General features: G+C 57.6%; 1 protein-coding gene across 11 annotated transcripts in view; it reads left to right on the top strand.

The window, feature by feature from the left end:
- Positions 1–1445: 1445 nt before the first annotated feature.
- DOCK6 (dedicator of cytokinesis 6) overlaps positions 1446–12491 on the top strand; it is a 45070-nt gene continuing 34024 nt past the window's right edge. For 5 of the 11 annotated variants that reach the window (XM_045491970.1, XM_045491969.1, XM_045491966.1 and 2 more), the window contains exons 1-4: positions 9859–9962; positions 10096–10164; positions 10368–10497; positions 11637–11849. In XM_045491970.1, coding sequence (XP_045347926.1) covers positions 9883–9962; positions 10096–10164; positions 10368–10497; positions 11637–11849 — 492 coding nt within the window. In that variant the 5' untranslated portion in view covers positions 9859–9882. The other 6 variants (XM_045491973.1, XM_045491972.1, XM_045491971.1 and 3 more) reach the window with 3 other exon arrangements.

Raw genomic sequence — 12491 nt, 5'->3', positions numbered from 1 at the left:
TGGTGTTCCCAGGCTCCTTCTGGACCCTGAAGGGAGACCTGACTTCGAGGGGTGAGGGCAGGAGCCAGGAGACCAGGTATGAGGGGGCCGGGGCCGGAAAGGGGGAGAAATCCACCAATCTTTGCTCCTCTCCATGTTTCTTGCCCAGCCTGGCTCCCAGAAGCCCAAAGGCGAGGCAGGGACTTTAGCCCAGGAGGCTGATGGTTGGGGTGAGGGTGACACCGGTTGGGGCGTGGCGGCAGAGAGTGCTGGGCGGGGTTACACCCGGCAGCTCCCAGGTCAAAGTGGCCGGACCACTCAGGCAAGCGCGTGGGCTGCTGACAGACACACATGTCACACGCCAGGCTGGGAGCAGCCCAGCTGTGCCCCCTTGAGCTTGGGGCTGAGTGGCAGGGTATGAGGGTTCCCCCACAATCCAAGCCTCCCTCCTCTGGGCTCAGGATCTGACAGCGGTCCACTTGCCTAGTTAGGGCAAGTCCCTCTGCTTCCCTGGGCCTCAGTTTCCTCGTGTGTAAGAGGGAGGATAGCGCTGACACCCATACACGGGAAGAGGGGCAGCACACGTAAAAGCCCTAAGGTAGAGTCGTGCTCTTGTATTATTCAGCTCCCAATTCTGCCTGGGACATTTTCTGATCAGGGCTGGAAAGGCCATCAGGAGGAAGAACCTGCCAGTGCAAAGGCTCGGGGGCGTGGTGGCGAGCGAGGGGTTGGCACATCCGGAGGATGAGCGGGGGGGGGGGGGGGGGGGGGGGGGGGGCTGGAGAATTCTCTAAGACTGCTGCACTGGGGCTGGGAGAGGGACCTCTGGGGAGAGATTTGAGACCACAAGTAAACCAAGACATCCCCACATCCTCCTTCCAGTAGAAGCAGCCGGGCCGGGCCAGCCTCCTGGGTTGGCTCCCTCGGGCGCCAGTCACATCGCCCGGCCCCTCAGAGCCCCCCTGGACCCCTCTGCTTCCGTCACCCTGGACTAGGGCACATCCCATAGTGGCCTCGGAGACCCCTGCGATCACTCCGGCCTGGGCGAGCGTCTGAACACCTCCGTGCCTCAGTTTGCCCATCTGTAAAATGGGGAAACCATAGTTCCTCCTGCACCTGTGACTTGCAGGGCTGTGCTCAATAAATTTTCGAGATCATACTTATTATGGATTAGCGCGGTGATTAGTCCGAGGGCAGAAAGAGCGTCCCCCGGGGTCCGACACCCCCGGCCTCGGTCCCGGCGTCTCTCCCTCCCTGCGCCCTTGAGAGCCTCAGTTTCCCCAACTCAGCCCCCAGGGCGCGGAGGCGGCCTGGGGCCCCGGCGCCCCTCCGGCCGGCAGGGGCAGCACGGAGCCGCCCGGCACACCCGGAAGGGCCCCGCCTCCGGCCCCGGCCCCGCCCAGCCCGGGCAGCCCAGAACCGGGAGGCGGCGGCGGCGGCGGCGGCGGCGGTGGCGGCTGCGGCGGCGGCGGCGGGGACGGTGCGCGCGGCGGTGGCGGCGGCGGCGGGACGCGCGCGGCGCCATGGCGGCCGCCGAGCGCCGCGCCTTCGCGCACAAGATCAACAGGTAGCGCGGCCGCCCGCACGTGTCCGAGCCCCGCCCTCCCCGGCCCGGCGCCCCCCCATTCAAGCCCCTTCGGCCTTGGCCCAGTCCGACCCGCTCCCTCCGGCCGGGGACGGGGTGGGGCGGGGGGCGGCGGGCGGCGGGAGGGGGGCGGCGGGGGTCCCTCCGGGGCCGCGGCGGGGCTGCGGCTGCGATGGCGGCTGAGCCGAGGGCCGCCCTGGGAGCCGGGGGGGGGGGGGGGGGGGGGGACGCGTGGGGGCGTGTCCGGGGGGCCTTCCTGGAGGAGGCGGCGCAGGGAAAGCGTGTCACGGGAGCCCTCCGCGCCCCTCCTCGTCTAGACCTTCCCGAGAGCCCCAGGGCGTGGGAGCGGGAGGGACCTTTGCGACCCACCCTCGTGCGACTGGCGTGGGGTGGGGATGCTCCAGGCGCCGGGGTTTGGGAACGGGGATGGTGCTCTTGGAGGCCTTGGAGGCCCCTCGGGAAGTTTCCCGTGCTCTTCTCCCACTGTCAGCGTCCCGTGCCCAGCTGTCTGGGGAGCGGGGGACAGCTGTGGATGTCCCCCCGCCCCCAGCCCTGCTTCAGGCTCTCCCAGCACCGGCTGGACGCGCTGGGAATGGATGGGTGATTGAATGGAGGGAGTGGGGGCTGGGGACCGAACCAGCTGGTGGGCAGACGGGGGAGGGGACGGGCGCCAGGCGCTGGGGGATCCATTTCCGTGGCCACTGGAGATTGATTGTAAGAGACTCAGCCTGCGAGGGGGGAGGTCAGACTGGGGCTGAAGAGCTGCTCCCCGTCTTTGCCTCCATAGCCAGTCGGAGATCAGAGACTGCCCCGGGGTCCTCTCCACAGGGGACCTGTCTTGGCCCCGCCCAAGTGAAAGGGCACCCTGTGGGTCCAGAGCTGGCGTGATGGAGACACAAGAAAAGATCCCATCCTGGGGGGCAGATACAGTGGGATAGATGGAGGGGTAGCACAATAAAATAGATTGTATGTTAATGATAAGCGCTGTGGGGACCGACGAGGCAGGGAAAGGAGGGAAAGGAGAGGAAGAGGATGGGAGCCATTTTAGACCTGGGAGGCGGGTCAGGAAGGCTGGGGTGATAAGGGAACATTGGAGCAAAGATCTGAAGGTGAGGGAGGCAGAGATCTGAAGGTGAGGGAGGTGGCCGTGCCCAAACGTGGGGGAAATGCAATCCAAACACAAGAAAGCAAGTGCAAAGGCCCGGAGGCAGGAGCAGGCATAGTGTATTTATAGATCATCTGAGGAGGGCAGCCAGTCTGGAGCTGAGTAAGGAAGGGGACAGCGGGAGCAGATCTTGCAGCTCGTGGATTGTGGCGAGGACTTTAACTTGTATCCTGAGCGGGGTGGAAGTCACGAAGCACTCTGAAGGGTGTAGCCATGTGTCAGGAGCATAGCGGTCAGGCGATTTTTGTGTTCTGCTATCTTCATGTTCCTGAATTGTCTGTCTGTGTTGGACCTTTGGCATCTCCGAACCCATTTCTTTGCCACGCAGTCTCTGTCCTTGGGTCCGGGCTTCCACTCAAATGAATGAGAGAAGTCCTGGGGAACGGACCCTGTAGAGCCCAGGGTAAGAAGAGCAGAGAATGATCCTGGGGCCCCAGGGAACCACAAGCAAGTGGCTCAAGGCTTCCAGTCATCCTCCGACAGGGTCTCCATTGCAGCCTAGTGGACACCGGGGTCCACTTGCTCAGACCTGGACCTCTTTTCATCTGTCCATTCATTCAGTCATTCACTCCGCAGTGCCGTGTTAACCCGAATATTAAACAGTCCCCCAGTTTCCTAGTGAACAGATTCTTAAAGAAAAGAAAAGAGTTTGGGGAGATAACGTAAAACCATAAATTCTTATACATGTAAATAACGTGGACAGACGCTATTGCGTGCAATATAACTTGTTTGTTTTTTCACTTGTACTGTTTAAAGTAAAATACGGTATGGAACGGTGGTAATGGCCGGCACTTACAATATATTTATTGTATGCTGGTCCCGTCGGGAATGCCACTTGTATTGTCACCAGAGCCTGTTGACATAGGTGTAGCTAGTTTTTTTTAGTATTCTTTTTTTAATTGATTAATTAAAGTGTACTTAATTTGAGAGAGAGAGAGAGAGAGAGAGAGGGAAAGAATCATAAGGGGGCTCGGCTGTCAGCGCAGAGCCCGACGTGGGGCTCGATCTCCCGAACCGTGAGCTCATGACCTCAAGATCGATTAATTCATTATATTTATTTTTGAGAGAGGGAGTGCATACCCACACCCAAGCGAGTGGGGAAGGGGCAGAGAAAGAGGGAGAGAGAGAGAATCTTTTTTTTTTTTTTTACACTTTTCAAAAACGTTTATATTTGTTTTTGAGAGAGAGCACGAGTGAGGGAGGGGCAGAGAGAGAGGGAGACAGAATCTGAAGCGGGGTCCGTGCTGTCAGTGCAAAGCTGGATGCGGGGCTCAAACCCATGAATCATGAGATCATGACTTGGGCTGAAGTTGGATGCTTAACCAACTAAGCCACCGAGGTGCCCCAAACGCGGGGCGGAGCCCGACGTTGGGCTTGATCCCACGACCCTGGGATCGTGACCTGAGCTGATATCATGCTGGACTGAGCCACCCGGGCTCCCCGTGGGTTTAACTGTTGCAGGCTGGACTCAAAGCGGTTAGGTCACTCTCGAAATAGTGACTTGTCGGAGGGCAATGAGACATGCGTTGAAAATTCCAGAGGGGTCTTTGGGATTTCAAGGAAATGGCTCCCTCCTACCCCTGTCCCCAAATATGTCTACAAACGTGAGCACGTGCATATATTCCTATTTTTTTACTTTTAGAAAAAATCATGACATTTGACATGCATCTAGGAAAGTGCAAAGTTTAAAGAGTAGTTATAAATGGGGGGGGGGGGGGCGCCTGTTTGTCTCCATCAGTGGAGCATGGGACTCTTGATCTCAGGATTATGGGGTCAAGCCCCACGCTGGGGGTAGTTTACTTAAAAAAAAAAAAAATTAAAAAACAAAACAACGGCAACCAAACAGTAAATGCCAGGGGGAAAAAAGTCACTTGGGTCGAGACAAGGGCGGTCTCCATCTCCTGGGCCACCCAACCCAGCAGCCCCTCCTGATCTGCACCCAGTTGTGTCCCTCAGGGACCTACCACGCTGATGGCGACTCCCACCCCTTCCTCATTTGCATTATGGTTTTCGCCATCCGAGCTGGCTCCCTGCCTGGCACAGGTTGACTTTGCCTGTTTAGAACGTCTCACAAATGGGATCACACGGGACGTCGAGTCCCGGGTGCCGAGTGAGTCTCACCCAACACAGTGTCAAGCAGGAGGGCTCATCTGGGCCTCAGCCTGTAGTCGGGTCCCTCCTTTTTCCTTGCTGCATACTATTTCCCAGCTAGTGTATTCTCCATGTCCTGTTGAGGAGCATGGGGGGGCTGTCATGACCCCGGCTGCCGGGCACGTTCTCAGCCACGCGTTTCCTCCTGAGCGTCTGCGCCTCCAGATCTTCAGCTTTGCTTGATAATTACCGATAATTTTCCAAAGGGGCTCCCCCAGCAGCAGATGAGAGTTCCTGTGGCTTCATATCCTCACGGGCAGGCAGACGCTTTGTCTTTATTTAACGTTTATTTATTTTTGAGAGAGAGACAGAGCGTGAGCAGAGGAGGGGCAGGGAGAGGGAGACAGAGAGTCCGAAGCAGGCTCCAGGCTCCGAGCTGTCAGCACAGAGCCCGATGCGGGGCTCGAACCCACGAACTGTGAGATCATGACCCGAGTGAAGTTGGGCACCCACCTGACCGAGGCACCCAGGTGCCCCTGATTCTTTGTCTTTAGAATGTTCTGACGGGCCAGGAAGGCTAGGGGTGGGGTATAAGGAGGAATCACTGGGGTTTTATAAGGATTCATATTCTTCTCTTGCTTTTTTTTTTTTTTAAGTTTTTTAAAAAGTCTTGTCTTTTTTAAAAAAGTTAAGTCTTTTTCTCTTTTAAGTTTTGTTTATTTTGAGAAAGAGAGAGAGCGGGGGAAGGGCAGAAAAAGGGAATCCCAAGCAGGCTCCGCACTGTCAGTGCAGAGCCCGACGTGGGGCTTGAACTCACGAACCTCGAGATCACGACCCGAGCCAAAATCAAGGGTCGGATGCGTAACCGACTGAGCCACGCGGGCACCCCTATTCTCTCGCTTTTTACACAGGTGGGAACACGTAACGTCAGAGGCTTATGCCATTCTTGGTTCTGGTTTTATCCTCCTCCCCGGTGAGGCTAGACTTCTGTTAATCTGGCCAGCCCTGGGGTGAGGTCCACTGTCTCTCATGAATTTCCCAGTGACGCCACTGCTTACCCTTTCCCCTGTGAGCGTCTCTACAGTGTCACATAGGGTTGTCGATTTTCCCTGTTGGAGGATTTATCTCACCGGCGGCTGTAACCCACCGCCTGATCTTGACATTTTTTGCCATTGCAATTCTGAAATCCCTTCCTGAGAAAAACCACCACATTCAGCTCAACGTCTTGCCTCCTTTTTTAAAGATGTGCTCCACGGGGGCGTCTGAAGCAGATCTGATGTGGGGATGAGAAAGAGAGGGGCATTGGGGGTGCCTCCCAGGTGCGGGTCCTGAGCACCCCAGAGGGCGGGGCTGCCCTTAGGGAGACAGGAGGATGCTGGGAAGGCAGGGTTACGGCGATGGCGCATGCCTGCAGGACCCCGCGAGGGCATGCAAAGGAGGCAGGTATCCCACCGAACGGACTCCAGGATTGTCATTGTTTAGATGGTGCTGAAACCCGGAGGCTGGATGGGACCACTGTGGGGGGCGAGTGTGGACATAGAAGAGGCAGGTTGAGCCCCTGTTCTCGGCCCTGCTCCCCATCACAGGCCACGTGGAATGGCAGATGCTGGAGGGCATAGACTCTGCCCTCTGGCCCCCAGGGGTTTGCTCCTGGCCACCTGCTGTGTGACCCTGAGCGCCTTACCACCCTTCTCTGAGCCTCACCCCCTTTCGGCATAAAAAGAAGGTCCAGAGATTCCAGTTTCTCGGGATCCTTTCGAGGCAACATGCTTACAGCCAGCCTTAATTGAGCACTTACTGTGTGCCAAGCCCTACACTCAGAACAGTTCATTAAGGTGTGGGTACTGTCCTGAGCCCAGAGGTCCAGAGAGGGGGTGCCACCCGTCCATGCTTGCCCAGCTCCCAAGCGCAGAGCCCTGTGACACGGGAAGCTGGCTCCTGGGCCACGGTGTTGAGGACCTGGCCTTTTTTCCACTCTGGGGCCATCTCTCCAGGGCCAAAGACAAAAATGAAGTGGCCCCGCCCTCCCTCCTCCCCTCTCCCTGCTCTGGGGTAACAGCTGTTGAACATCTGGGACCAGGGCACAGACCGGTGCCCTGTCCTGGCGTCTTTCATAAATCATCCCCAAGACCCTGTGTGCCCAGGCTTCCAGAAGAGGCAGCCCCAACGTTGGGAACTTGAGGGCCCCTACCTCATTTTGCACAACCTTTGAATTTCCTAGAAGATCAAACCCCAACCAGTAGAAGCAAGACTCTGAGACCATTAACAAAGAAAATAAATAGAACGCGGAGACAGAGGCGTGAGGCTGAGGTCTCCACTGGAGGCCCCCATGTTGGATCAGGGTCACAGTCAAGTTTGTTTGACCTACACGGATTTGAATTCAGAGGCTTCCAGATGACCCCCCGCCCCCACCTGTCTTACCTGAGCCCCACTGCACGCATCCATTTCATCGGTGGCCCATGGGCCATAGGTTGGCAATCGGCATAGTGCTTTTTTAAAATTTTTATTTCTGTATTTTTACAAATGTTTTTATTTTATTTGTTTTTGAGAGGGAGAGAGCGCGCGAGCAGGGGAGGGGCAGAGAGAGAGGGAGACACAGAATCGGAAGCAGGCTCCAGGCTCTGAGCTGTCAGCACAGAGCCTGACGCGGGGCTCGAACTCACGAACTGTGAGATGGTGACCTGAGCCAAAGTCGGACACTTAATGGACTGAGGCACCCAGGCGCCCCAGCATCGTGCTTTTTTGGGGGTATAACTTTTCATTGGGAAAACTCCCCGGCACACAGAGAAGTGGAAAATAGAAGGGAGTAAGGCCCAAACACCCAGGCAATTGCCTTCTCAATTTTAAGAGGGATTGAGGCCCAGAAAGGGTGTCCACCAGCCCAAAGCCACACAGCTAAAATGTCTGCGGCTTCTAACAGTGGGTTCAGTCGAGTTGGACCGAGGGGAAGATTGGGAGGGATTCACTCATTTCACCAAGAAAAATTTACTGAGGGGCACCTGGGTGGCTCAGCCAGTTAGGCGTCTGACTTCGGCTCAGGTTATGATCTCGCGGTTCATGGGTTTGAGCCCCGTGTTGGGCTCTGCGTTGACACCTGGGAGCCTGGAGCCTACTTCAGATTCTGTGTGCCCCTCTCTGCCGCTCCCCGCCTTGTGCTCTCTCTCCCTCCGTCTCTCAAAAATACATAGCTTAACGTTTTAAAATATTTATTGAGTAGCTACTATATGCGGGGCTGTTGCTGGGGACACGTAGCCCTCGTCCTGCCTTCATAGAGACCCTGGGGGGACCAGGGGTCTAGGAGCTCACAGCCCAGCCTTAGAGTCTTTGTACTTACCGTACCTTTTGCCTGGAATGTTCTTCCGCAGATATCTGTGTGGCTCTCTCTCCTTCCCCTCCTTCTAAGCTCAGCTGAAGGAATTGAGTGCCTGGGGGAGCCCGGCCCCACCAAGTCCCAGATTCCTGTGCTGGCCCCCTCCCCCGTGGGTCTTCCCTCTTCACTCTATCCTCCCTGCCTGTGAAGGCCGGCACAGATACAGGTGGCCCAAGAAGGCCACCGCACGGACCTTGGTTCCTGCGTGTGCCCTGCGGGTCCTGCTGGCCTCTTGACACATGCTCAGCGTTGTCTCCGACTCCCTGACAATGAGGTACAGAGTGACCCCTGAATGCCGAGCCCCCTGCTCGGCTCTGCGCAGCAGCCTTGTGAGGTCCCTTCAGGTACAGATGGGTAAACTGAGGCTCAGAGGCAGGAGTAACTTGTCCAAAGCCCCACAGCAAGGGTGGGACGGGGCGCATATTCTGGATGGGAGGCAGGCAGGGTGGACGCGGGTCCCCCAGATGAGGGAGCGGAGGTTGGGGACCAGGGAGCCGCCCAGGCAGGACTTAGACCCTTGGTGGGTGCCAGGGATAGAGAAGGATCTGTGACCCTCATGCTCTGCCGGGAGCAATTCCTTCCATCTGTGCTTAGTGGGGGTTGGGAGGGCCCCAGGCCCAGCTTGGGGGTGGTCCTGGGACCTCTGGGCTGAGATCCGTGGGTTCTGAAGCCTAGATTCTCCTGGTCCGTGGCCTGGTTTTTCCCTTCCACAGCCTGGATTTTCGTCTCGGAGAAGGGATTTATTGGCCCGAAGTGGAGTTCTCCGGGCCCCACTGCCCAAGTGTTCGTGTCCCCAGTGGCCCCCTTCTGTCCCCGCAGGACGGTGGCTGCGGAGGTACGGAAGCAGGTGTCCCGGGAGCGCAGTGGCTCCCCCCACTCCAGCAGACGCAGCAGCGGCTCCCTGGGGGTACGTGTTTGGGCGGTGACCCCTCCAGGACCCTGCTCTCTGGCCTACGTGGGGAACCCCCTCTGCCGGGCCTTGGTCACACCCGCCCCTCCCACTAGTGCCCGGAGGGACTGTCCCCACTCTCTTTCTCTGTGAGTGGGGAGGGTAGTCCCCTCGCTGCAGCCCCGTGGGTGGTCACCCTGAGGTCGCCCCACCTCCTGCTGCCTGGACCACCCAGATGGGGACTGGGCGGGGGTTGGGGGATGGGAGGTACTTCCAGCTGCTGGGAGAGGGAGGGAGGGGAGCCTTAGGAATTGTCTTTCTTTGCTGCAGCCCACATGCCTTTCCTTCCAGCAGAGCCCTGCCCCTCCAGGCACAGGGTGTGATTTCCTGCCTGGAAAGAGGGGCGGGCCAGGCCGCTCTGGGATACGGGTAGAGAGTCTGAGGTCACTGTCCTCCTTGGCTCCTCACAGCTCCAACACTCTCTATGGCTCCCACCGCCCTCTTACCCGAGCCCAAGCCCACGCTCACCCCCACTCTCAGCCCCCAGGGCGGGGGCCACAGCCACTCTGCTCCAACCCAGGTCCCACTGACTGAAGTCATTGAGCCCCTGGACTTCGAGGATGTGCTCCTGAGCCGGCCTCCAGATGCCGAACCCGGGCCCCTCCGGGACCTGGCCGAGTTTCCAGCTGATGACCTCGAGCTGCTGTTACAGCCCCGGGAATGCCGGACCACGGAGCCCGGGACCCCGAGGATGGGTGCGTTCGGCGCCAGGCCCTCCTTGTCTGTAACTCAGTTCTGCCTCCATGCCCCTCATCAGCACCCCCTTTCCGTCAAGCTCCAATGGCCCCCAAGTTCAACTCCTGGCTCGGCTGTGTGGCCTTGGGTGAGGTACCCTCCCTCTCTGAGCTTCTGTCTCCACTTCTCTATAACAGGCAGGGGGGTAAGACCCACCTCAGGCCACTGGACGGATTAACACTGTGCCCTGCCTCCGTTTACCCTGATTATATTTTGTGCAGAAAGCTGGATGCCCAGGTGAGGGCCGCGGTGGAGATGTACACAGAGGATTGGATCATCGCCCACAGGAGGTGGGTCTGGCTTGGGGGGCAGCTCGGGGGAGAGGGTCAAGAGGCCCGGTCTGAGCCCAGGAGAGCCCGTTGGACTAGTCCTCCTGTTTGTTGGCCGCTGTCCCCACAAGGACGGCCAGACTTCTCCGGTGGATCTTCTCTGGTGTATTGCAGGGTGGGTGTGCCCTTCTCCCTGCTACCCACCCAGCCCTACCTCCTCCCAGGTACCAGCATCTGAGTGCAGCGTTCAGCCCCATCACCACAGAGACGCAGCGAGAGCGGCAAAAGGGCCTCACCCGCCAGGTCTTTGAGCAGGACACTTCTGGGGATGAGAGGTCCGGCCCAGAGGACTCGGTGAGGGAGCCCCGGGCAGGGGCCACCTTAGGGGTGTGTGTGAGCTCTAGGCCCCAGCTGTGAGTCCCATGTGATGGGAAGTGACCCAAACAGTCTCGACTCCAAAAGGAAACGTATCAGCCCCGTGGGTTAAAAGTTAAGGGTGATAAGTATAAACATTTATTAAGTGCTTAGTGTGTACTAAATACTTTCTACTGGTCCTCATCTTTCATCCCGTGAGGCAGGGCAACACCGTTTTGCCGATAAGAAACCGAGGCCCAGGGGCGCCTGGGTGGCTCGGTCGGTTAAGCGTCCGACTTCGGCTCAGGTCGTGATCTCGCGGTTCGTGAGTTCGAGCCCCGCGTCGGGCCCTGTGCTGACAGCTCAGAGCCTGGAGCCTGTTTCTGATTCTGTGTCTCCCTCTCTCTGCCCCTCTCTCGCTCACGCTCTGTGTTTCTTTCTCAAAAATAAATATTTTTTTTTAAAAAAGAGAAAGAAAGGAAGAAACCGAGGCACAGCACGGTGATTAGGAGAATGTCACTGGCCTAGTGGGTCTTGAGCCGAAATTTTGTGAACCAGTATTCACTGGGCTCCTACTTTATGCCAACGATAATCCTACCAAGAATTATTGTTATCGTTTCCATTGTTACTAGTTTCAGATGTAGGTGGGGAAGCTGAGGGCCTTTGAGTTGGGTTCAGGGACACAGGGTCACAGAGCTGAGTGGGAATTTGAACCAGGGTAGTCTGGCTCTGACCACAACCGAGTCTAGGAGGTGAGGCAGGGCCCTGAGCCAGTGACAGCTCCAATGGGAAGACCTCTCCCTCCCCTGACAACAGTGAGCAAAGCATCACGGAAGGCTCTCATTGGCCCAACCCAGACATGGCCTTACTTTGCCGCCAATCCCTGGGGCCGGCAGATGTCGTGTTCTGATTGGCCAGATGAGTACGTAAGCTTAGGAGTAGCCTCCTCCAACAATGGTAAAGGAGGGGCAGAAGGTTCTAGAAAGAGGCTTAGCAAAGCCTCACAGTGACCCTTGTAGTGGTAACCCCACCCCATGACCCTCAGTTTTCCCATCCGTTGATTGGGCATGAGGATGCCTCTGAGTGGGGTGGAGGTGCATCCAGCTGGCGCTCAGTGCTTGTGCGTTCTCCCCTGGCAGGATGACCCCCGGCACTCCTCGGGCTCCCTGGATGACACCCCTCGAAGCAGTGGGGCCTCTGGCATCTTCGACCTGAGGAACTTGGCAGCTGACTCATTGCTGCCCTCGCTGCTGGAACGCACAGCCCCTGAAGATGTGGACCGGCGGAACGAGGCCTTGCGGCGACAGCACCGGCCCCGCGCCCTGCTGGCCCTCTACCCAGCACCCGATGAGGTGGGTGCCCACAGGCCCACACAGGCCCTGAGGCCAGTACCCATGCGACTGACCCTATGTGGTATGTTGGTATCCCACCAACGTTCTCTGGTTGCCTACTGTATGCCCCCGTGTTTTTAAATTCGGTTCCTTTTATTGGATGCCTACCACATGCCCTTATATTTATCCAGCCAGCATTTATTGGATACCTACCATAGACTCCTATATTCATTCAACCCATACTTAATATATGCCGTTGTATAGCCTTCTCTTTAGTCAAACAATCTAATTGGGGTGCCCGGGTGGCTCAGTCCGTTGAGCGTCTGACTCTTGATTTGGGCTCAGGTCATGATCGTGGGATTGAGCCCCATGTTGGGCTCTGTGCTGAGCATGGAGGCCACTTAAGATTCTGTCTCTCTCGGGGGCACCTGGGTGGCTCAGTTAGTTAAGTGTCCGACCTTGGCTCAGATCATGATCTTGCGGTCCATGAGTTTAAGCCCCGCATCGGGCTCTGTGCTGACAGCTCGGAGCCTGGAGCCTGCTTCTGATTCGGTGTCTCTCTCTCTCTCTCTCTCCCTCTCTCCCTCTCTCCCTCTCTCCCCTTCCCCACTCACACTCTGTCTCAAAAATAAATAAAACATTAAAAAAAAAGGGTTTTTTTTT

This window comes from Leopardus geoffroyi, chromosome A2, assembly GCF_018350155.1.
Source record: "Leopardus geoffroyi isolate Oge1 chromosome A2, O.geoffroyi_Oge1_pat1.0, whole genome shotgun sequence".
In the NCBI taxonomy this organism is placed as follows: domain Eukaryota; kingdom Metazoa; phylum Chordata; class Mammalia; order Carnivora; family Felidae; genus Leopardus; species Leopardus geoffroyi.
Note: the sequence above shows the minus strand (reverse complement) of the source record. Positions and strands in the feature narration are given on the sequence as shown.